This window comes from Scyliorhinus canicula, chromosome 17, assembly GCF_902713615.1.
Source record: "Scyliorhinus canicula chromosome 17, sScyCan1.1, whole genome shotgun sequence".
NCBI lineage: Eukaryota > Metazoa > Chordata > Chondrichthyes > Carcharhiniformes > Scyliorhinidae > Scyliorhinus > Scyliorhinus canicula.
Window position 1 is genome coordinate 21,698,946 of NC_052162.1, and position 26,032 is coordinate 21,724,977.

A 26,032-nucleotide genomic window follows, 5' to 3' on the forward strand; every position below is an offset into this window, starting at 1 on the left:
TCATTCCTCAGGGCAACGTCCTGACCTATCAGAATCACCCATCCTGGTTTAAATTTCAAACAATGCTTGGCTGGTAACTTTCATTCACCATCAACTAGTGTACTCCCCATGGCAACGTCACTGCAAATTAGAGTTCACGAGCCAATGAATCAGCACTCACTTCTCATAATAATAATCTTTATTATTGTCACAAATAGACTTACATTAAAACTGCAAAGAAGTTACTGTGAAAATCCCATAGGTGCCACACTCCGGCCTCTGTTCGGGTACAAAGAGGGAGAATTCAGAATGTTCAATTCACCTAACAAGCACGTCTTTCAGGAATTGTGGGAGGAACCGGAGCACCCAGAGAAAACCCACATGGAGATGGAGAGAACGTGCAGACTCTGAACAGACAGCGACCCAAGCGGGAATTGAACCCGGGACCCTGGCACTGTGAAGCAACAGTGCGTACCATTTTCCCACTTGTCGCCCATACCGTATATATTTGTTGATTTCCCTTACAATGTATTCTTCTGAATGATCTGATGAGTGACAGAAAATGGGGGTGATTCTCCGGCTCATCTCGTGCATGCACAAATTGCATTATGAGTGGAGACACACACAAGAGAGCCATGACATGCTTTGCATTGGGGAGAACTCATTATGAGTTTTCCCGTGCCCGGCCTGCAATGTAATCTGCTTTACCCTCAGCAAGGGCATGAACCAGATTAATATATTTAAATCATCGTAACCTATTCAGATTTGGCTTTGAGTCAAATTCACAAGGCCCCTTCAATTCTCCCACCTCCAATACAACGTAAAGTCAGCAGAAATTGCGACGTGTCTCCAAGAATGGAGGCCAGTTAGAGGTCATTGAAGCCTCTGAATGAAACTTGTAACATAGAAAATAGGAGGAGGAGGCCATTCGGCCCTTCAATCCTGCGCCGCCATTCATTATGATCATGGCTGATCATCCAACTCAATAGCTTGCTCCCGCCTTCACCTCCATGTCCTTTGATCCCCCCCCCCCCCCCCCCACCGACAAGTCCTAAATCTAACCGCTTGTTGAAAACAAAGGGCTGAATTCTCCATTCCTGAGGCTAAGTGCCGACGCCAATGGAGAATCCGTGCTGTTTCACGACGGGAAGATGGTCGCAAAATCCTCATTGCTTCCAGTCCTGTGACGGGCTGGCACCATCGCCATGTGAAATACCTGCAGTACATGCATAAAATGGTCACAGAGTCGCCAGATGCCGTGCTGCACATGCACAGGGTTGACAAGCTGCAGCCGTGCATACACCTACAACCCCATACATGCACCGGTCATCCGGAAAGAATGGCGCCGGCCATGCTGGACCGCATCCCCTCCTATCCCGCCCCCATATCCCACCTCCTGGCCACCCCCCACCACTCCACTCCATCCCTGACAAAAGGCCTCCCGGCCAGCGGTATGGATCTCGGCCGAGTGTGGCAGCACTGACCGCACGCCCGCTCTGTCTCCCTGCAACCAGCACAAAAGGTCCCCGACCGCTAAAACCAAATGTGGCCCGCGCCGTCGGGAACTCGACCCATCGGAGGTGGAGCATTACGGGTGGGCCTGCTGATGACGTACCAACGGCGTTGCAACTGTAATCAGCGCGCGTCCCGATGACGCCGATTTGGAGGGCACTGAGTATCGCGACCTCGAGTCAAACCAGCCCCTGTCTGGCATCGGGCTACGGAGAATTCCGCCCAAAGAGTTTTGCCTCAACTACTTTTTGTGATAGTGAATTGCACATGCCGACCACTCTCTGGGTGAAGACGTTTCTCCTGAGTTCAATCCAAAATGGTCCACCACATGTCCTCAGATTGTGACCCCTGCTTCTGGGCACCCCCACCACCGGGATGTTCTTGCATCGACCCTGTCTAGTCCTGATAGAATTTTATAGGTTTCTATAAGACCCCCCTCATTCTTCTGAACTCCAGTGCATACAATCCTAACCGACTCAATCCCGCCACATCCGTCACTCTTGCCATCCCAGGAATCAGTCTGACAAATCTTCGCTGCACTCCCAAGAATATTCTTCCGCAGATATGGGCGACACGGTAGCACAGTGGTTAGCACTGTTGCTTCACAGCTCCAAGGTCCCAGGTTCGATTCCCGGCTTGGGTCACTGTCTGTGCTTATTCTGCACGTTCTCCCCGTGTCTGCGTGGGTTTCCTCCGGGTGCTCCTGTTTCCTCACACAAGTCCTGAAAGACGTGCTGTTATGTAATTTGGACATTCTGAATCCTCCCTCTGTGTATCTGAACAGGAGCCAGAATGTGGTGACGACCTTTCACAGTAACTTCATTACAGTGTTAATGTCGGCCTTCTTGTGACCAGCAGGATTATTATTATTAAGGGGACCAAAACTGCACACCACGAGCGGGATTCTCCGAAATGGAGGCAGAGTGTCCACGCCGCCGTGAACGCGTCACCCACAGGGGGCCAGCACGGTGCTCCAGCCTCCCTGGCGGCAACTGGGTGCCGCGTCAACCCGCGCATCCGCAGTGATGCCGCACCAACCCGTGCATGCGCAGTGGCACTGCGCCAACCTGCGCATGCGCGGGGGACTTCCTCAACGCGCCGGCCCCGACGCAACATGGTGCGGGGGTTCAAGGGCGGCCGTGTAACAAAATAGGGCCGGGGCTGGAGAGGCCAGATCATGGGCCAGACCCCATCAGAGGCCACCCCCCCACCCCCACCCACCCCCCGGTGAAGGAGCCCCCCTTGCTCCCCCCACAGGCCGCACCCCGACCCTATGCACAGAGTTCCCACCGGCTGTGAGCAGGTGTGGACGGCACTGGCGGGACTCTGCCATTTCCGCGTGGCCGCTCGGCCCATCAAGGCCGGAGAATCGGCGGCCCGGCCGCGAATAGTGGCCCGTGACCGGCGCCGTGCCAAATGCGCCGGCGCAAATGGCACCGATTCTCCGCTGCTCAGAGAATCGTGTGCCGGCGTCGGGGCCGCGTGGCGCGGTTGCGGCGATTCTCCGGCCCGGCGCAGGGCTCAGAGAGCCCCGCCCCACATTCCAGGTGTGGCCTCCCCAGGGCTCTGTCTGATTGCAACAAGACATCCCTGTTCCTGTGCTTGAATCCTCTTGCTATGAAAGCCAACGTACCATTTGCCTTCTTTACTGCCCCACCTGCATGCTTACCTTCAGTGACTGGTGTACGAGGACACCCAGGTCTTGTTGTACATTCCCCTCTCCTAATTTATGGCCATTCAGATTCGTCTTTTTTGCGCCCAAAGTGGACAACCGAACATTTATCCAAAATATACTGCATCTGCCAATACATTTGCCTCCTCGCTCAACTTGTCCAAATCACACTGAAGGATCTCTGCATCCTCCTCAAGGCTCCAGGCTCCCACCCAGCTTTCTGTCATCTGCAAATTTGGAGATATTACAATTCGTTCCCTCATCAAAATCATTTATATATATTGTGAATACCTGGGGTCCCAGCATTGATTCCTGTGGTACCCCACGAGTCACTGCCTGCCATTTTGAAAAAGACCCATTTACTCTTTGAATCCTGTCTGCCAACCAGTTTTCTATCCATCTCAATGCACTACCCCTAATCACATGCTCCTTCCAGCCACGTCAGGGAAATAGCTGGAAAGTGCCCTGGCATTGACCCTGGCAGCGTCAATCTGGCACTTTCGGGGTGCTAGGGGCAGTACCAGGTTGGCACTGCCAAGGTTCAGGGGGAGCCTGAAGGGAGAGGGGGCCTTTGGCGACCCCATAGCGGGGGTCGCTCACTTGGGAGAAACCGGCTTGCTGGCATCTTTGGGTCCTGCGCATCTCATTCACGGCGCAAATCATCCCAACCTCAAAAAAAGTGTTGAAGTGTGGTTGGATTGTGATCTGGATCGCACCGACCAACCCAACAAGAATTGCACCGCGCTTCCCTCTAAACATAGAACATAGAACAGTACAGCACAGAACAGGCCCTTCGGCCCTCGATGTTGTGCTGAGCCATGATCACCCTACTCAAACCCACGTATCCGCCCTATACCCGTAACCCAACAACCCCCCCCCCCTTAACCTTACTTTTTTGGACACTACGGGCAATTTAGCATGGCCAATCCACCTAACCCGCACATCTTTGGACTGTGGGAGGAAACCGGAGCACCCGGAGGAAACCCACGCAGACACGGGGAGGACGTGCAGACTCCGCACAGACAGTGACCCAGCCGGGAATCGAACCTGGGACCCTGGAGCTGTGAAGCATTTATGCTAACCACTATGCTACCGTGCTGCCCTTAAAGACCACATTTAGGTCGGGATACTCTGGCCGCGCCCGCCCGGCGGCCAGAAAATCCCGCCCGAGGTCAATGGACTTTTCCATTGTCCGCGCCCTCACCCGTGTCGCCCTTGCGGCGGGCGATGTGGAAGAATCCAGCCCTTCAAAATTTTTTGGAAGAATTGCGGCCATTGTCTCTTTTTTTCATATAACTGCAAATTGTTGTCATATGCGCCCGAAATCCAGAGGGAAGAAGAAAAATGCAAGCTTTATAGGATCATTGCTCTATTTGGAAGAGTCAGTCAGGTTAAGCTCTCAGAACAACAGCCTATTCCAAGCGTCACGCCATCAGATTCTTGACCATGCCATCATTGCATTATTGCTGCTCCCATTGCTACAATGGAACAAACGCTTGTAAGTATTGTTATTTGTAAATAACTGGCCAGTGGCAGCTGATTAAATATCATTGTGCTGCTAATTACACCTTCCATTGATAAAAACAAATTTGCCCAAAATCCAGTTTGCCTTTCTTCTGCTCAGCAGTGTACAGTGGATCCCACTCAGATGCCCTCTTAAGCTGCAGCTCAGAACCCGAGTTAGAAAGGTTAATCCACAAAGGTTAGCTGAGGTCTACACCATGCGTGCAAGGGACTAATTTCATCTAATGCTTCTAATCCAGTTACCAGCCAGTTTGGTACAATTTATTGTTCATTCTCTTCCAACAGAATATGATTGTGGTTTCAGAAAATAAGTTCAACTGTAATTTGAACCAAATGCACTCTGCAAAATACATGCAAGGAGAAAGGATAGATATGTCCCTAAAACACAGCTTGGCAGTTGCTTTAGCATACAGTTCTCACTCTCATTTAACATTGCAGTTAAGAATTAGAACTGCACGCGTATATTGAAGAGCTGAAGCATTTGCAAAAATACAATAGACACTAATTAATAATCTGTGAAAAAGGGTGGTTTAGTTTCTCTTGCTAGCTTCTTTTCAAAGTTCACATCAAAAATTATTGCAAAGTAAAAGATTTCAGAACTAACCAATCGCATGAGTAATGGAAACTTTTAGCAAAGATATAACAACTTGGGTAGCCAGCGTGGAAACAGTTAAGTGGAAGCAACATTCAACATATTTTAAAATGACCACATCCTTTCCATTCAAGTGTGAGTAAAATACTTGCAGTCACTTTATTTGCTTTGTTCTCCAAAGTATCCGCACAGCTTGGATAAGAGCACTTTCACCCCATAGACTATAGACAAATAGGAACATGGAATATTGTTGGAGATGCTTTCGCTAAAGCTGATGTGCTAAATTGAAACCCTTGTTTTAACTGAAACCCTAGATGTAAAAGATCCAAATACATTCTTCCAAGAAGATTAGTGTTCTACCAGTGTACTGGTTAATATTTCTACCTTGCTTCAGTTTCATCTATTCACTTGCTCTCTATGGGACCTTACTGAGTGCAAATTGGCTGCCTTGTTTGCCCATGCAACAACGTGGATTACAACTCCAAATTAATACATTGATTCTAAAACATACCGGGTTGCGATGAGACTGAATGGCATCTTTATTTTGGGGGGGGGGAAGAAAGAAAATGTGTCTGTTAGTCAGAATGGTAACGAGGAAATTAGCAAATGGGGGAGCTGTTGCTCGCGATTGTTTGAGGAAATGCAAAGTGTTATCGGTGCTGGCAATCTTTGTCATGTACAGGAAGTATTAGGCCCAAAAAAGAATCGCTGTTAAATGCCATGCAGAGTGTTTAAAACTAGGTTGCAATACCTTCTCCAATGGAGACGTGGCATGACAATACTCTGGTCAGACAGCTGGAGTTTACAGTTTATTATTTCCCGAAGAAGGTAGTTCAGTGGACTCGCAGAAGCTCACTATTTTCCACAAGCAGTGATGGTTCTTGAATCCAAAATCAAACCTTTGCCTCGGTCACAGAGAATTTGAGAAACTAGAATCTTGATTTATCGGAATGGGTTTGCAAAATCAAACAGAAGGAAATGTTTCTAACAGTCGAACTTTTGCTGGTACTCTTCCAGAGGAACAAACCAAACAATTCTTAATGTAAGGTTCTCAACAGCCCTTTGAACCATGCTCAGTCATAGGCTGCGAGGCTGAGTTTCAGTCTTTGCATTGTACGTTGTTAGCTGATCTCAGCTTGGGCTACAACTGAGGGGTACAGTCTAGGGGTGCAAGAAACCAGAAACGCAAATATATTGGGGCTAGACAATAGGGAAATTCAAAGGAACCTTAGAAGAAGAACCTGACGACGTCATATCAGAGGATAGGTATCAGAAATGCAATGGGTGTGGTTTAAAAGGCTCTTGAAAACTAATCGGATAAAGTACCACAACAGAGACCTGTAGATGGTGGCGTGCTAAACTAAGGAGAGTGCAACCACATGAATAGAAAGATTTTCTGCAGGGAGGGGCAGAGAGAGACTAGAGTTGGGGTTTGAGACAGTTTCTCAGGCTGGCAAGATGTAGTGAGTGGTATCCCACATAGAGCTGGACTGGCTGTTCATGGCATGCTAATTCACTGTGTCTCCTAATAGTGCAAAATGGCCAGGCAAGATGGCCACAGATACCCATCTGCACTTGTGCACTTGTTCACGCATGTTCAGAAAGACTGATAAGATCATTGGCCAAAGGCCCAATGCTAGTAAAACCCGCCTTTAAAAAAACTTGCATGAAAGAGGTGAGGAGAATGTTAAAACAATCAGATAAATTTGTTTCCCCTTCCCAATTGCATAAGCAAAGAGCGAAAAAAAAAACCTAAATAGCGTGGGGTGTGTACATAACTGCTGTGACAAGCCTGTTGCATTGAATTATGTTGGAGATCGAGGGAAAAGGGGTACCTAGCTTTTTGCCCACATCTACCTTTCGGTGTCAAGATTTTTTTGTGGAAACTTATTTCTGTTAGAGATTTTGTTTTTAAGCTTACAGTCGATTTAACTTCTTTTTGGTTTTGATTCTGATCACCGTGGCTGGAAATGACTGAGTAAAGTGGTCCAACAGCACATGCCTCACATTGGCAGAAAATGCAGCCGTTAATTATATTAAAATACACAAGTGAAGTGCATTGTTTAATTGAGTACTTAGAGCACATTTATAAAGGGAAACTTCCACGGCCACGTTCACACCTGGGTATCCCTGGAGATGGAATACACGGTGTCAACTGACACGCTTGAGGCCTTCTGCAACTGGTGGGCACCTCAGGGTTTGGAGAGTTTCCTCAACCCCAAAATGATATTTTAATTTGCCCACTGGGTCTGGCGTGTATCATCCCACAATGTCATTTTGATTCAGCCTGATTAGTTTGTTTTGTCCTTTTGATATAGTTCACCTTCAAGTCACTATCAATTTAGTTTAATTTCTTAATTAGTATATCCTATGGTTAATTGGCTTCAACCAAACGAGTATAAAGGCAAACTGCTGACACACTCGGTTAGTAGGTAATAGGTAGGAAGCAGACATTTGCAATGCTGTGTTCTGTAAACAAAACAATGATTCAGAAAAGGATTTGCGTCTAGTTTTATACATCTGTCTTGGGATACATTTGTGGCTGGCAAGACTTGAGGCAAAGGGGATCAAAGGATATAGGGGGAGGGGGGATGCGGCGATTGAGTTGGATGATCAGCCATGATCATAATGAATTGTGGAGCAGGCTCAAAGGGCCAAATGGCCTTGTTCTGCTCCCATTTTCAATGCTTCTAAGATGCTTAGATCCTTTACACACAAAGGTTCTGGACTTAGGCATTGAAAGAAAAATATTAAAGTTCTTTCACAGGTTGAGGGCGTGGCTGGTTAGGCCAGCAATCCCTAAATGCCCTTGAGAAGGTGGTGGAGAGACACCTTCTTGAACCACTGCAGTCCATGTGCTGTCCTTATTTGGCTTGGCCGATATATGACTCTGGGTCCACAGTACGTGGCTCTGTCCTCTGAGATGGCATTGGTTCGTTAAGTTGTCAAAAATGTGACTTAGCACCACTTTTGCAAGTGCAATTAGGGATAGAAATAAATGCGACACCCACATCTCGGAAATTAATAAAAGAAAATCTGGAGAGATGGGATTCAAAAGTATGAAGACAAACAATTGTATTGTTAATGGAGAGGCAATTGGTTGGAGGTATCTAGGCCAATAGGTTTGAAGGCTCGGGGCAAGCCATCTGTAGGAGGTGCTACCAATTGTAGAGGACGAGCAAAACAAGGGGGGAGGTGATGCGCAGATGGGGTCTGCAGAAGCAAACTATTCACACTTTGATTAAAATTATATTTTGAGTGTTTCTTTGCATTTTGAGGATAATACGGAAACAGTTTAAGCACCATTATTCCAATAATAAGTGTTCTTTTCACTTTGCAAAATGGTTTGTCTGTGAAAATTGCAGCGTTGCTCTCGCTATTGGCAGTTTGTGAATTAAAGAATATCACTTCAAATTCACAGTGACAATTTTAATAAGATTCAAACAAACATACAACAAATGAAACTCAGAAACCTTGCATCAAATATATATAATTGTTCTGTTTCAATTACACATTGCATTTCACAATAATTAAAACGTACCGGTTCAATGGACACAGCTGATTTGGTTCAGACGTAGTGCAATTGAAATCCTGATGATGTATTCCGATATTTAAACATAAATGCTGACAGAAAGCTTTCTGGAGCTTCAATGCAGAATATATATGCATCCAAATATGTTAATTAAATAAATGTCATGGAGGCCAACAACTGGTCATCCTCGTGTGCAGAGAGTGCACGGGCTTGTACATAATGGCTGTGATTTTTCTTCACCATCCAACCTCAAAACTGGGCAGGATAACAGTGAAGGTTGAAGAGAAATGGTGTGCCGAGGCCTACTGTCACATCACCGCCTGACCACTATTTCTTTTTCCCTCTCAGAACTATCACTGGTTTCTCTTTTTCCACATGCGAAATGGCCGTTGGAAGGTAGCTTGTCCAGCCCGGATCCCAAGTAAAATTCCCCGCTTCCCAAGACTGCCATGAGAAAGGTTCCAGTAGGTCCCAGAAAGTGGTCGTGACAGTCCTTGGGTTCTCCCATGGAGGAAAGGTTTGTAGAGACCTCGGCCGGATTCTCCGGCCTCCCAGCCACCTGGTTCTTGGCGGCGCACCATTCGCTGACGGCGGCATTCTCTACTCCCACCGCTTGTCAATGGGATTTCCCATTGAAGCCACTCCACTTAAGGGAGGATGTGAAGGACGTTCAGACAGGCTTACTAAACTGATACCCGGAATGGGTGGGTTGTCTTATGAGGTGAGGTTGGAAAGGCTCGGCTTATTTCCAATGAAGTTTAGAAGAGTGAGGGATGACTTGATGAAATCCTGAATGATTTTGACAAGGTAGACGTGGAAAGGATGTTTCATCTTGTGGGTGAATCAAGAATTAAGGGGGGCACTGTTTTAAACTTAAGGGACACGCTAGAGAAGAGTACAGTCACTCAGGGTTGTGTGACTTTGGAACTCTCTGCCGCCAAAGGAGGTGGAGGCAGGGTCGTTGAATATTTTTAAGGTGGAGGTAGTTAGATTCTTGTCAGGTAAGGAAATCAAAGGTTATTGTGGATGGGTGGGAATGTGGATGGCTAAACACAAACAGATCAGCCATGACCTTATTGAATGGCAGAGCTGGCTCAAGGGGCCAACTTCTACTCCTATTGTGTCTGTACAACTGCGGTTGGTCAATAAGACAGTCCTGTATCACCTTGTCAAGGAGAACTGGGATGGGCAACAAATACTGGTCTTATGAGAGGTGCTTACGTCCCAGAAAAACATTTTTTTTAAATTCAGTGAAATCAAGTTATATGGGGCAAGTGCGGGAAAGTGGAGTTTATGTATAACTTTAGCTGTGATCTTATTGAATGGTTGAGCATGAGGGGTTGAATGGCTGAGTTGGTTCGAGAGTTCGAATGGCCTACTCTGACTATTTCTTATGCTCTTCTGTGCCAACCTAACTCTTACCAGCTGAGGGCAAATGGCCGATTTTTGGACCTTGGTCAATATTGATCTATGAGGTTCATTGGAAAGGAAATTCGAAGGGGGGTGCACAAGGGTAGTATGGTAGCATAGTGGTTAGCACTGTTGCTTCATAGCACCAGGGTCCCGGATTCGAAACCCACTTGGATCACTGTCTGTGTGGAGTGTGCACATTCTCCCTGTGTCTGCGTGGGTTTCCTTCGGGTGCTCCAGTTTCCTCCCGCAAGTTCCGAAAGACGTGCTATTAGGTGAATTGGACATTCTGAATTCTCCCTCTGTGTACCCGAACAGGCGGCGGAATGTGGCGACTAGGGGATTTTCACAGTAACTTCATTGCAGTGTTAATGTAAGCCTACTTGTTAATAATAAAGATTATTTTAAGAGGCAGACAATTTACCAGTGCCCGCTTTATACCTCCCGCCAAAGTTAAAAGTTCAGGAAAAGGCAAACAAAATGCTTGGTTTTATCTCCAGAAAAATAGATTAGAGAAGCAAAATGATATTGCTGAATATGCTGAAAACATTGGAATACTGTAAGCAGATTCTATCAGATTCAATCAACTTCCTCCAATCAACTTTCTATGCAGTCAGAGTTACAGTTTCAGGCATGAACGGTTCGATTCATCTCACCCATCTATCTAAAGTATTCTCCTGAAGTTTTTCTAATAACCCATTCATTTGAAAAATGCATTTAGTTCCTTCATGAGATTCATAAAGATCATCTTCTATCACGAATCCAGTTCACCGCCTTTTCCGTTAAAATTTCCTTCTGCATGTGCTAGTTACTTCTGTTATCCTCCTATTTCAAGACAAATTAAAGGCAACTGCTGGATCCCTATGACATGGAAATAAATCCAATAAATTCACCCAGAAAATTTTGAAGTGTTGTCCCCAGCAGGAAAAGCGGTGAGATTCCCATCAGGTGAGTCGGTGCGAACCAGATCGCAATCCACCCACACTTTATTGTTTTTTTTAAGCTTGGGGAGATTCCCGCAGGGAAAGAGATGTGCAGGACCTAAAGATGCCGGCCAGGCAACCCTACAGTTCACCCCTCCACGCTCCCTACTCGCAGGCAGAGATCACCCTCACCCACACTCATAGGACACAGGCCCCTATCACCCCAATCGCTGGTCCCAGAATCCATCGTTCCCCCCCCCCCCAACAAGTGAGCGACACCCACAACGGGGTCACCAAAGTCCCCCACTGGTTTAAGGCCTCTACTTCTTTCAGGCCCCCCTTTAAGGACCCCCTCCAAGGCTCTTCACAATGTCCCCTTTCACCGCCATGGCCCCTATCAAGCCCTGCCTCTTGGCAGTGTCCCATGGCCCCCTGGCAGTGCCAACCTAGCACACTGGCAGTGCCAATCTGGAAGCCCCAGGTTTGAAGGATTTCGATACCAGGGGGACATGCAAGGATACTGCCCTGCCTATCCCCAACCACCCAATGTCTCCAATGGTCTCTGAGCCCCCTGGTGTGGTCATCACATCATGTCTCCATTGATGGAGACCAGCAGTGGCTTCTGCTGGTCTCACGCTGCGCCAGCGGGGGAAAAGAATCTCGCGAGCTGAGGGACTCAGGCAAAAATCCGAAAGTGCATATTTAAAGAGCTTTTTAAATGTACTAAGGTGAAATCGAATTAATTTGGATGCTGGAATCTGAAAGAAAAACAGAAAATGCGAGAAAATCTCAGCGGGTCTGACAATATCTGTGGAGAGAGAATAGAGCCAATGTTTAGAATCTGGATCAATCTTCATCAGAATGGGGAACGTTCCATAAATGGATTCTTTGGCATCCAAAAAGATGGCTTCCACAGGTCACATGACCACAGGATTGGCCCTTTGTTATGGAAGCTACTAATAGCAGTTAGAAGAGGAAAATAATTCCTCTCTCAGCCTATGGAATCTTAAACCTCACTGTACAGACAGCTTATAATCACAAAACCAGGGAACTCGCAAATTGAAACTTGTTCTGCCGATAGAGGAGCTAACAGACGCATCTTGCACCTGTGACTGCCCAGGTAAATTTCAATAGGGGACTCTTGAGGGGACAAAATGACATTATTTGAATCTGATAAGCTTACCCTTCTAGCTGAGTCAGAAGGTCTGTCTATATAACGACTTCCCATCACCAGACCCGAAATTCGGATGGTAACTCTTTCAACAGAAAATGACTCGGACATGATCAGTCCCGAAATCCAAACCAATTCCAAACACTGGGTAAACATCCTTTTTGAAGTCATGGTGGAGAAAGAAGGTCATGTGACTCAAATGACCATTTTGAAATCTCTATCGGCTTTTGTAAACTGAGAAATCCTCAAACTGCTCTTTCAATTTCAACTGGATGTCTCCAGCATCTTGGCTGAGAACTATCTCTCAACTCATTGAATCCTGCTTGATTTGAAAAGTCTCTGATCAACACTTGCCAAACAGTCCAAGAACAGAAAGCCCATTGTGATACAGCATTATACGTTTCAAAGATTTTCATGTTGTCGTCTCCAAACAGAAACTTATCGGGTCTGAACTCTGTCATGAGGAAACACACTCTGGATTTTGACTTCTCAGACTTGGGAAATTACATGAACTAATATTTATTTCAGTGGTTCTTGTACTCTTTCTAGCCATAGTTGTAAAACTCTTCTTTCTATCCCCCTTTTGTGTGTGGGTGTGCGTGCGCGTGTGGTGGTGTGGGATGTTGTTACTACCGGATTTTGAATGTGAAATAAACTAACCTTCTGAGTTAATCATAACACAAGTTGCTGTGAGCTATTGGTAAATTGAATCACATAAGCCAAGGTTTAGGAAAACACACCAAAACATACTTGAAAAATAGTTACAAACGCCTTCTGCTTACGGACATTGGGTGAGGGGAAAGAAGTACAGTTTGCCCATCTCCCTCCCATCCATAACATAATAAAATATCATATCTGGTAAGGCCCACTCTCACCATAATTCTGAACATTTTCTGCTTGAACCCAAAATTGGATGACAAACTATCAGAATATTTGTTTTGAAAGTTTCCTATAGCACTCTTGGTCCTTCTGTAAACATTAATGGATACTTACAGCAGACAAAGTGCATATGCTCCAGTAACTGACTCACTACCCCTCACCAGGAAACTCCCATCCATTCCGGCTTTGGCTAGCAGCTCCTCAGCTTGGGCTCGGCTGATGTCCAAATGATACCATGGCGGACTTGCCACAGCCATTCTGTCCACACCCAGTGCAAACCGATCAATGAGGCCCTGTAAAAAGAAAATAGCCAGCATTAAGAGGAAGAAATCAATGAAGGTGTCAGAAATATCTATACAATGCTTTCATTGGGGTGAATTCTCCACCTCGCCAGCCGCGTGTTTCTTGGCGGCCCACCGTTGCCGGCAGTGGGATTCTCCACTCCCGGCACCAGCCAATGGAATTTCCCATTGTGGCCACCCCTTGCCAACGGGAAACCCAGTTGAATGGAGAATCTCTCTGGCGGAGAGCTCATCCAATTGGCTTAATAATAACATTTTTGCCTCTGAGTCAGAAAGTTGTATTTCTGAGATTTGAGCACAAAATCTAGAGGATTGGCTAACTGATAGAAGATAAAAAGTCGGGATAAGAGGGACATTTTCAGAATGTCAAATGTAACTCGTGGGGCGTCACAATTATTTACAATGGGCGAAATTCAACCAAAATATTTCCGAGTGTTATTTTGGGAGGGTTTGGAGGGGTATTTCACGCCAGCTTTTTGGGTGAGATCCACACCGCTATTCAACCATTCAACTATTCACACTTGGGCCTTGGGGAGTCTCTGCCCTGTCAAGCCCACACTGAGAAAGTTTTTCATCACTGGTGAGCTGAACCCGCCGGACAGACTGGCTTCTTAGAGATCGGGCTGCCATTTTGAAAGGTGCCCCAATCTTGAAGTGGGCTTGAGAGTCCCACACATCCCCTCCCATGGGCAATGTCACCACCCTGCAGAAATAGGCATTACCCCCAAACACTCCCCCCAAGTGAGGATACCCTGCTATGGGGTCGCTGAGGGCCTCCCCCTTTTCAGGTCTCCCCACTTTCGGGCCTCCACCCCCTATTTCAGGCCCCCTCCCTCTTTCAGGAACCCCACCCTTAACTAGCCCCAACCTTTATGATGCCCCTTCATAGCCGCCCTTCACCCACACCAACATTCATAATCCCCTCATCCCACTTTTCATGGACATGGCCACATCAGGCCTCGATACTTGGCAGTACCACCCTGGCTGCTGGGCACCGTGACACTGCCACCCTTGCACCCTGGCAGTGCCCCTGCTAGACTGGCAGTACCACCTGGGAACGCTTTGAGTGCCAAGATGCCCAGGTGCCAGAGGGAGAGCCGGGGGCCAACTTGCCCTGTCCCTGACCACCCAGGAGTCTCCGATGGTTTGGGAAACCTCCAGGCGCCATTACACCCGGTCCACGTTTGTGTGGACCAGTGCTAAGCGGTGCTTGGTCCAGGCCTTGCTGGGAAGGCCATTAGTTCCCAGGTGCTGGGAGAATCTGCGCAGACGTATTTAAATGAGCCATTGGGTTTAATTAAATATGCATATCTAAAACTCACCCAGTGAGTGCAAGGTCTGAATCCTGACGTCTTGCGAGGTTTGCATGAATCTCACATGGAGTTTCAAACGTCATGAATCTCAAGAGATTCAACAGCCTCACTGCGTCACCAAGTCAGGTGTGTTGAGACCAGTAAATTAAGTGAATGTACTGTTGGCAAGTTTGTAGGTGACACAAAGATAGGTGGGAAGACAAGTGGCGAGGATGACACAAAGGGCACGATTCCCCAAAAGGGAACAAAGTCCCTTAGCGAGCGCGTTTAGCTGCGTATTTCCTGGCATTCGAAGTACCGAGAAACATACGGCCATTCAACATTACTCTCGTTGCATCAGGGGGCTGAACGGGGAATGCGTGGCTGAGGCAGCACATAGCTTTTTGTAGTATCGTTTAAGAATGGTGTCCTGGTGGGAGGTATTCGGGAGGCCCGGCGAACCACACCCACATGTTCTCGGCGTGTCCGGCGTTGGAGGGGTTTTGGAAGGAGGTGGTGGGGACTCTGTCCAACGTGGTCGGTTCCAGGGTGGAGCCGGGCTGGGGGCTCGCTATCTTTGGGGTAGCATTGGAGCCGGGAGTGCAGGAGGCGAGAGAGGCCGGTATCCTGGCCTTTGCGTCTCTAGTAGCCCGGCGTAGGATTATTTTACAGTGGAGGGACGCGAAGCCCCCGAGCCCGGAATCCTGGATTATCGACATGGCCGGGTTCATCAAACTGGAGAGGGTCAAGTTCGCCCTGAGGGAGTCGGTGCAAGGGTTCTTCCGGCAGTGGCAGCCCTTTCTCGATTTCCTGGCGGAATGTTAGAGGGTGGTCAATCTCAGCAGCAACCCGGGGGGGGGGGTTTGTTTTTGCGACTATATGTTTGCTATTTTCTTTTTTGTTATTAATTTATTGCTTTGTATTGGGGGGGGGGGGGGGGGGGGGGGGTTCTCTTTCTGTTTATTCCTATGCCTTGTTTATTTTATTGTTGGGAGAAAATTTGTTGTTGAAAAACTTGAATAAAAATTATTTTTTAAAAAAAAGAATGGTGTCCTGAACTCCAAGGCCCACGAACCTGACCGACCTGGGGGATGGATCCCAAAGCCTCAGGTACCGCGAGAATCTGCACATTAGAATGAGGCTAGATCTCTTGCTTTAATATGTAGATTTGCCAAAAAGTGATCCGCTCACAATTGGCGGGATTTAAATCGCAACATCCCGCAAAATTGCATTGAATCTTGCAAGGCATTGTGAGCCAGGTAGATCCCGGGAGCGGGGTCTCCTGGCTTTCTTCGGTCACGCTGCACCGCGGCGAGCTGCATTTCCAGTGCAGAGTGGCCATTAGATCGCGGCCAAAGAGTCTACAGAGGGACGTAAACAGGTTAGGTGAGGGGACAGAAATTTGGCAGATGGAATACAATATAAGAAAATGTGAGGTAATGCACTTTGATAGGAAGAATAAAGGTGCTAAGTACTATTTAAATGGAGAAAGACTGCCTAAAGCTGCAAAATAGAGGGATTTGGGTGTGCTCCATCAATTATAAAATGTAAACAGGCAAGTAGGGAAGGCTAATGGAATAATCGCCTTTATTTCAAAGGGAATGGGGTATAAAAATAGGGAAGTCTTGCCAAGACAGCACAATGCACTGGTTAGATCACACCTGGAATGCTGTGAACAATTTTGGTCCCTTTATCTAAGGCAAGACATATTGGCAATAGAGGAAATCCAGAGAAAGTTCACTGCCTTGATACCAGGTGCGGAGAGATTTTCTTATGAGAAGCGGTTGAGTCGGTTGGGTCTGCAGGTTGAAGTTTAAAAGAATGAGCAGTGACCTTATTGAGTAATGGGTCGTCCATTTAAGACAGAGATGAGGAGGAAGTTCTTCTCTCAGGCAGTAGTGAACCTGTGGAACTCTTTACCGCAGAGAGGTGTAGAGGCTGGATCGTTAAGCGTGTTCAAGGCTGAGAGCGACAGGGTTTTAATCAGTTAGGGAATCAAGGTTGATGAAGGTAAGGCAGGAAAGTGGAGTTGAATATTATCATATCAGTCAATATTTCATTGAATGGAAGAACAGACTTGATGGGCCAAATGGCCTACTTCTGCTCCAACATCTCATGGTCTTTATTGTGGGAGTGCTGCACTGTCAGAGGTGCTGTCTCTCAGTTGCTTTCTTCTCTTTCAGGTGGACATAAAAGATTCCACGTCTGGCCAATGTCTATTCATCAACCCACATCGCAGAGATAGATTATCAGGTCATTGTCATTTGCTATTTATACTCACATTGGCTGCTGATTTTCTTTATGATATAACAGTGACCATACTTAAGCAGGATAACAGCACTGTGGGTGTAGCTACACCACATGGACTATAACAATTTGAGAAGGAGGCTCAAGGGTAATTAGCGGGCGGACAACAAATGCCTAGTCAACGATGCCCTCATACCATAGAAGTATTTCATTGACCGTAAGAGGGCTTTGAGCCAGCCTGAGATCATGAACATTTGAACATACAAACATACGGATTAGGAGCAAGAGTCGGCCAATTTCTCCTTTCAAGCCGCTCCATCATTTACTAAGATCATGGCTGATCTGTTTGTGTCCGCAACTATAGTCTCCTGTCTATCCCCTATGCTCTTTGACTACTTGGTGGTCAAGAAAAGGCACTACATAAGTGCAATCTTGAAATGAAATGAAAATCGCTTATTTTCACGAGTAGGCTTCAATGAAGTTACTGTGAAAAGCCCCTAGTCGCCACATTCCGGCGCCTGTCCGGGGAGGCTGGTACGGGAATCGAACCATGCTGCTGGCCTGCTTGGTCGGCTTTAAAAGCCAGCGATTTAGCCTTGTGAGCTAAACCAGCCCCAGTCTTTCTTTCTAATTCAAATCAACATTCCTTTGAATTATATTTGACAATGTGATGCCTCCTGTATTCTGTCACTTGCCAGGGGACAACAAAGAATGGGTATTTGGCGAGGGGCCACCTCATGAAAAGACTTTGGCACAGAATTTGTATTTGTTTACAAACAGTTGAATGCAGATTTTCCTCTCCCCCTCCCAAACCTCGCTCTGGGTTGGGCAGTTTGCCTGACAATGCCACCCAGCCATGAGAGTTTACAGGTTTGTTCATCTGCACGTTCTGGTCCGCATCTGGCCGTGAGTGGTTGCCTGCCTCTAAATCGAAAGGAGGCTGGGGGTGGGGATGCGGAGGGAGGGATGGGGGGAGGAGGGGGGGGGGGGGGGTTGCGCAGCCCTGCACACCTTAGAAGTCCGCACCTGTATAAATCCCTGCTGATTTCTGGACATGGTGAAATCCAACATCCGCTTCTTAGTCTGGCCAACAGACATTTTGAGGGCGATTCTCCGAGCCCCACGCCGGGCCGGAGAATCGCCGCAACCGCGCCACGATGCCCCGACGCCGGCACGTGGTTCTCTGAGGTGCGGAGAATCAGTGCCATTTGCGCCGGCGCATGTGCCGAGTGGCCGCGCTGATACGATAGAGTCCTGCCGGCACCGTTCACCCCTGGTCTTGGGGGGTGGCCTGTGGGGGGGGGGGGATTGGGGGGAGGGGGGCTCCTTCACCGGTGGGGGCCTCCGAGGAGGTCTGGCCCGCAATCGGGGCCCACTGATTGGCGGGCCGGCCTTACCCCCCCCCGGGCCTACTTCATTGCGCAGCCGGCCCCTGAACACCGACACCATGTTGGTCGGGGCCGGCGCACTAAAGAAGTCCCCCGCGCATGAGCAAGTTGGCGCAGCCCAACTGCACATGCGCGGGTTGGCGTGGCGCCCATTTGGCACCGCTAAAGGAGGCTGGAGCGGCGTGAACCTCTCCAGCACCGTGCTGGCCCCCTGTGGGAGACAGAATCGGTCGAACCCGGGTCGCGCCGTCGTGAAACGCGACGGCGATCACAACGCCGCGAACACTTGGGCTCCATATTGTAGAATCGCCCCCATTCAACTTGTGCGCTCATTGATCCACAAGACCTGACAACAATCTCCAGCACAAACCTGCTTTGCAAATTCCTTGTTGACCCACTAATTAGAGATTCAGAATAATGATGCAGGAGGAATTACTTCTGTCACATTTTTACAGGAAATGTAGATCACGTGCAATAGGGGGCCAGAGACCGAAAATTATGGCTCTTTGCCTCTTGCACACCCCAACCTTCTTCTCTTGGTGGCAATACCTTCAGCTGGCAAGGGCTGAGCTCTCCTGGATGACTATCCTGTGTGCAAAGGCATTACTCTGATGTTTTGACCTTTCTCCTACTCAATGGTTTTGGCCTCCTGCTGTATGTGCTGTATTTTCAGATCCCGCCCCCGCCCCATTAGTGGTTTTGAATTTTGGGGACAAACATAAAATCGAGCAGGTGGATTGTCCCCACCCACCCTCCTCCGACCTGTCTGTAATGTTATGGTTGCGGGGTTGAGTGGCCTGCCCGCATTTAACTCAATTGAGGCTTTTCAGTGAAGGATTGATGGCTGCTTAAGGGCCTCATTCTGCCACCGATAATATTTTACCCATGGCAGAGTGAGTCCATATGGGAAGTTCAGCAGCTACAGCTGTGTGGGCTGATTACAGGCAAGAAATGCGCTTTGTTGGTCCCTGCATGGGCCCATCAGGAGCACGCATCAAGGTCATTGTCACCTTCAACCTTGCTACCATCCTCCCGAACCCAATCCCCCCCCAGCCCCCACCCGGGTTAGAGAGAGAACTCATGGGCCCGAGTGCTTCTTCTGTTTCTGTGCCCCTTATCACCCAATGGTGGCTCTCCTTCTCAATCTCTGCCCACTCAATTCAATGGCCCTCTTTCCAACCTTCTCCCTCTTGAGGCTTCTCTCCTGAGCCCTTGGGAGTGAGCACTCTGGAGAGGGGTGCTGAGCAGGAGGAGGTCAGGCGCTGGGTTGAGAAGGGCCACAATCAATGAATCGGAGGAGGTCAGCAGGGAAGGGCCAACTTTGAGGGAGGAGGTTGGGAAAGGTCACACCATTGAATGTCATGCCAAGGAGCATGAATGCAGACACTTGAGGCAGGAATGCCTGATACAGTACCAGTTCTGTCAAGTTGCAGTGTCCAAAGCAGCCAATGTGGTGTGTGGACCATACCGAATGGCAGGCTACTTGGTCAATGATTGCTGTTGTTCTGGCCAGAGGCCCCGCAGGAACACAAGCCTCAATGTTTTGCAACTTGTGCCCCTCTCTATCTATGACACTGACTATGCTATCACCCCCTCGCTGAGACAACTCCCCCCCCCCCCCCCCCCCCCACCCCCCTCCACCGCCCCAACCTCCAACCTACCGAGGCTTCTCAGAGACTTCCTGTAGCCCCAGCAGTGCCAACTGCTCCTGGCTGGTGCTGCTGGAACTACAGAGCTGCTGGCCATGCAATTATCCTGCAGCTCTCTAACATAGGCTTTCCCACCCCTCCAGTATAGGGGCAGAAGTGTTGCCTCAAACCAATTGACACTGCTTCCAGTGTTAAATCGCTGCAAGGCACCTGTCAGGATTATCGGTGTGCACCCCCGAGACATGTTAGCTGTGGGGGAGGGGTCTCATTCACTTACACTGCTTAATGTTTTAAAAGGACAGACTGCTGAAATAGGTCAGCACATATCAATGAAATTAGAGGTATTTTGAAAGGAGTGTGGATAGAAAAATAACCCTATTTGTAAAAGTTTGTTAAAACAGGGCTTTATAAATATAGAGAAATAGGTGGCACGGTGGCACAGTGGTTAGCACTGCTGCCTCACGGCACAGAGGATTTTGGCTCGATCCCGGCCCCGGGTCGCTTTCCGTCTGGAGTTTGCACATTCTTCCCGGGTCAGCTTGGGTCTCACCTCCACAACACAAAAGATGCGCAGGCTAGGTGAATTGGCCTCGCTAAATTGCCCCAACACACATACCGGGAAATACCGGACCGATTACGCATGCACAAAAGATGCCAGCTTGGCACCTTGGCAGTGCCAATCTGCCAGTGCCAATGAGGCAGTTCCCCTGTCAGCTGGAAGTGCCACCTGGGCATCTTGGCCATGCCAGGCTGAGCATCCAGGTGGCACTGCCAGAGCACCGTCCTGCCCAAATGGCATGCAGCAGGGGACCTCCGATCCCCTTGGAGACCCCCGCGAGTATCGTCCCATCTGGTCCCCAGTTGTGGGGACCAATGCCAAATGGCGCTCGCCCAAGGTCTCCGAGGCGAAGGGATTGAATCCCAAAGCCTCAGGCACCCCGGGAATCTGCACATTACAGTAAGGCCTTCTGCCTCGCTCTAATGTGCAGATTTGCCAAAAAGTGATCCCGCCCATTGTGGGCGGGATTCCCCTTACAACTTCTCATGAGATTGCATTGAATCTCACGAGGCATTGCGAGCTGGGTAGATCACAGGAGCGCAGTCTCCCGGCTTTCAACGGCCATGGCGGGCTGTTTTTCTGGTGCAGCGTGGCCAGACGGTCACGCAGTCTGTTAATTTCTAGGCACGATACTTTAGGAAGGATGTCAAGGCCTTGGAGAGGGTGCACAAGAGATTTGGCCGACTAATGCAGGGATGGTCCCCACAAACAGGAACCACGTCGAGATTGGAGAAAATGAGATTGTCCTCCTCAGAACAATGAAGACGAAGAGAAGATTTAATAGAAGGGTTGAAAATTCTGAAAGAGTTTTAAAAAGTAAATAAGGAGACGCTGGGCGCAATCTAACCAAATTGGAACAGGATCCCTTGACGAGCCTGTTTGACCGGCTTTCTCCCGGTGCTTGCAGTTGCTTAGAAACATCGCGCTATCAGGACCCTGCTACAATCTGGGGCCTCAGCAGAGAATGCCCGGCCGAGGCCGTACTTAGGCCTGCTTCCTGCACTGAGGAAATCGCTCGCCGAAACTCCTCAGTGCAGGAAGAGAGCAGGGCGCCATTTTTAAATGGTGCCCCAATCTCTCGATCTTCCGAAGCAACCCTTGAATCTTTCCACAAATCCCCAATTCATCTATAAAGGGGTCCTCAGGCCCCCTGTACCCCACCTCACACATGCAGGGTGCCCCCAGCCCCTATCCCCTCAGTGGCAAAATTCCAGCTTGGCAGTGCCACCAAGGCAGTGTCAGGCTGCTACCCAGGTGGCAGTGCCAGTGTGCCAGGCTGGCAGTGATAGGCTGGCAGTGCCACAGTACCCAAGTGGCACCAGGCAGTGCCAGGTGTCACCCTGTCCAGAGGGTAAGCACCTGGGTCTCCAGTCTCCATGGAGAACCCTCACTAGCTTAATTCCATCTGGTTCCTGTTTGTGGGGACCAGCACTGAACTGCTCTCCTCCAAGGTCTCCATGACAAAGGGGTTAGATCCCACACCTCAGGTAGATCAGGACAATGCATATTGGAGTGAGACTAGCTTAATATGCAGATTTGCAAAATAGTGATCCCACCCTCAATGGGCAGGATTCAGATCATAAGATTTTGTTAGATCTTGTGAGGCATGGCTGCTGGATAGATCCCGGAAGAGCGATCTCCCAGAATCTACTGGCCATGTCGTGGTCCGGCCTTCAGGCGCACTGTTTCCACTGCCTGCAAAGGTCAGTAGCCAGAGGACACAAATTTAAGATAATTGGCAAAAGAACAAAAGAGGGGTCAAGAAGAATATTTTGTTTCACAATGAGTACTGACCTGGAATACATTGCCTGAATGGATGGTAGAACAGATTAAGTAGCAACTTTCAAAAGGGAAGTGGGCGCAAAAGGAAACATTTACAGGGCTATGTAGTTGGACAGTTCTTTCAAAGAACCAACAGGGACACACTGAACCAAATGAATTCCCTTCACACTGTATCATTCCAAAATCCAGCGACCATGTGGCTCTTTGTGGGATTATACTATTGATAGCATGTTATACATGTTGCGACACTTGAACCTAATTCAGCCTGGAGTTCGTCGCACATACATTATTGGGTCAACTAATCCAGGTACGTATCGCATTTTGCAGCCAAACATAATAGTCGGGATTTTATGCCATGACACGCTGGAAAATCCCGCCCAGTGGGTTGGCTTGATTACTGAGAAACCGGAGTTTCACATCATCGACCCGTGTCGGCCAATTAAATCTCACATTCAGTGACACTTATGAACCTCAGCAGGCTATCAGGGGGGAATTTAGTGCCCCTTTTGGGTGAGTTAGTTCTGTGTGATTGAGTGAGAGGGTGTGGGATGGAGACGGGACAGCTTTCTGTCTCACACTGATTTAGTGGATGTCTTGCAGTATTCCATCATAGACGGGCGGGAAACTTACTGCGTGGGGAGACCACCCTTAAAGTCCTGTGGGGTTTGCTTTAGGCTGAGTGGGTGGGGCGGGTGTCCAAGGCCCAGTCCAAATGAGGTACCCAGCATCAGGAAGGGGGAGCTCACCGGACTGACATACTTTTCTTCTGAACTCACTAGCCCCCCCTTCCCCTCTGCAAGCTACCCCCATCTTACAATCCCTATCCTGTTATTACTTCTATTTCTCCGCATTGCTGGTTAAGGTCCAAGTGAATTACAAGCTTTGCCAGCTGCAGGCCTTTGATTTTCTGTCAGTTCACAGATCAGCATATACACATCATGAAGAGTTTGCGGGCGGGGGAGCATAGGGGGGGGAAAGTGAAGTCCTAGAATTAAATGTCCCCCATGTGGGCAGATGCCCCCCCCCACCCCCTTCAAAGTCTTCACGGTGCAGAAATCCTGATCTGTGAACTGTTGTAGAATCAAAGGCTTGCAGCTGGCGATGCCACTAATTTGGCACTTAATTCTTCAAGGATTCCTGAAGATCAGGCCGGCGGAGGTTTTGATGGTGGAAGTCGGGCCTCCTGACACCCTCGTCAAATTCTGCCCATCTGTCCGCCTGCTTCCACTTCCATAATAAAGCCTACTTCTCATTTCATCACATCTCTCTGGACCAGTGTTAAACCCAGGCATCATAACTCATTCCGTGCAAGGTTCTCGCAACCAGAGCAAACCCCCCCCCCCGCCACATCTGATCTGGATTAGAACCCCGCTCCCTAAAGTTCAAGGTCAATACCATGGGCGGCACGGTAGCACAGTGGTTAGCACGGTTGCTTCACAGCGCCAGTGTCCCAGGTTCGATCCCCGGCTTGGGTCACTGTGCGGAGTCTGCATGTTCTCCCCTTGCCTGCATGGGTTTCCTGCGGGTGCTCCCGTTGTGCAGGTTAGTGGATTGGCCATGGTCAATTGCCCTTAGTGTCCAAAAGGTTTGGGTGGGCTTACTGGGTTACGGGGCTAGGGTGGAGGTGTGAGCTTGGATAGCGTGCTCTTTCCAAGGGCTGGTGCAGACTCAATGGCCCGAATGGCCTCCTTCTGCACTGTGAATTCTATGATTCCACGAGCACTGTGCAGTGGACGGCAGAGAGATGTGTGCTCAAACTGTGTGGAGCTCTGGTCAAATTTGACCTTGAGTGTGATGGCAATTTCTTTTGTCACCAAAGCCCAAGAGAAACGTTCTGATGCTTGGAGCAGTCCTGAGGAAAGCCACAAGAAAAGCCCTCGCATTGGAGAATCAAGTGATGAGAAAAGAATGGGGCGATCTGAGTTTTTCAGTCAATAGATTTCTGAGGGTTGAATTTAACAGACGTGCCCAACACGGCAAATGGCATGATAAAGGTCAAACTGAAAACAAATGGCTGTAAGCTAAATTGGGAGAGCTGGAGCAGGGGAATGACTTGAAACAAGTGAAAAACAAAATTCAAACTAACATGAATAAGTTCCTCCTTCATGCAATGAGTGATGAACACACGGCATGAACTTTCAGATAGAGTGTGCAGGCCAAAAGGCCCGGAACAATTTAACAAGCAATGGGCAAGCTTTTTTTCGTCTTTTGAGTGGGTAAATTTAGATTAGACAAATAATATTCTTCCTATTTATGTCATTTTGCAACCTTGTGGAACGTTCACCCAGAACTGTGCAAACAACAGCCTGGCGAAAAGCAGACATGAAAAAGGCTTTGCACAGTGGAAAATAATCGAACTGTGATGTTGATGAAACCATTTCCTTTCTTTTCTCTGGTCAGCAACACAACAAACAGAAATTTAGTTTCTTTCTATACGAGAAAGAATGACTCTCAGTACTGACGAAAATTATAAGGCAGAACTGTTGCAACAGTCATAGAATCATAGAGATTTACGGTGCACAAGGCCATTCGGCCCTTCGGGAGCTGTTCAGCCTAATCCCACTGGCCAGTTTTGCCCCTTAATCCCATAAACCATAGCATTTAATGTGCATATCCAGGGTTTTTTTTTCAAGTACGGTGAGAGTTTTTGCCTCAAGTTCCAATTTAAACAGTGAGATCCAGACCGCCACCACATTCTGGGTGAAAATATCATTCCTCAACTCCGCACCAAACCATCTGGCAATTATATTAAATCAATGCTCCATGGTTATTAGCCTCTTTTCTAAGAACATTAATCCTCCCTTACCCACTCCAACTAGGCCCAGTATAATTTCACGCGGCAAGGTTTCCTTGCAGACTGCCGAACATGTGCGTATGCTACTTCCTGGCAATGTTGTCGAACTGTGAGGTACGCATTTTAGTTACCGCATGTAGAAAGCTACCATTGCATTGATGGTTCATCTTCTTCATTTAGATAGATAGAACAGTACAGCACAGAACAGGCCCTTCAGCCCTCGAAGTTGTGCCGAGCAATGATCACCCTACTTAAACCCACGTAATCCATATCCCAACAAATTCCCCCATTAACCTTACACTACGGGCAATTTAGCATGGCCAATCCACCTAACCTGCACATCTCTGAATGAAGGGTGGGGAAAGGGCTAAGTAGAAGCAGACTGTTTCCAATAGATGAGTAATCCAGAACAAGAGAACTAGAACATGAATTACCAAGAAAACACAGGAGTTGGGAGTTTTGTTATATTCCTTCACCTATCCCATTTAGGCAGATTTCTCAGTTAGTAGGAAAAAAAATGCAAAGTCGTGGAATGATGAAGATATATCCATGCTATCTAACGCGCTGCAGTTCACATACAATTCCCTTTCCTCTTAACCTTTCATCACAAGAGGCAGATTTCTGCCGGTCTCACCCTGCCACTCAATGGGAAATCCAGCAAAACGTCTGAATATCCTTCTAACCTCACATCCCTCACCGGATTCATCCTTGACTGACTGCTTTTAATGACCACTCATTCGTCCCTGGAGCCCTGAAGCTACATTTTCCAGTCACTTCAATGGATGAGACCAATTTGTACAGATCATCATGACATGGAGTCTCACC

The 26,032-nt window shown here is 48.2% G+C and overlaps 1 protein-coding gene across 1 annotated transcript in view; it reads right to left on the reverse strand.

Moving 5' to 3' along the window:
* Positions 1-26,032, reverse strand: part of LOC119952315 (phosphatidylinositol 3,4,5-trisphosphate 5-phosphatase 2A-like) — a 156,298-nt gene that overhangs the window by 125,824 nt on the left and 4,442 nt on the right. Inside the window, exon 2 of the mRNA XM_038775969.1 lies at positions 13,309-13,487. Coding sequence (XP_038631897.1) covers positions 13,309-13,451 — 143 coding nt within the window. The 5' untranslated portion in view covers positions 13,452-13,487. The remainder of the gene's footprint in view (positions 1-13,308; positions 13,488-26,032) is intronic.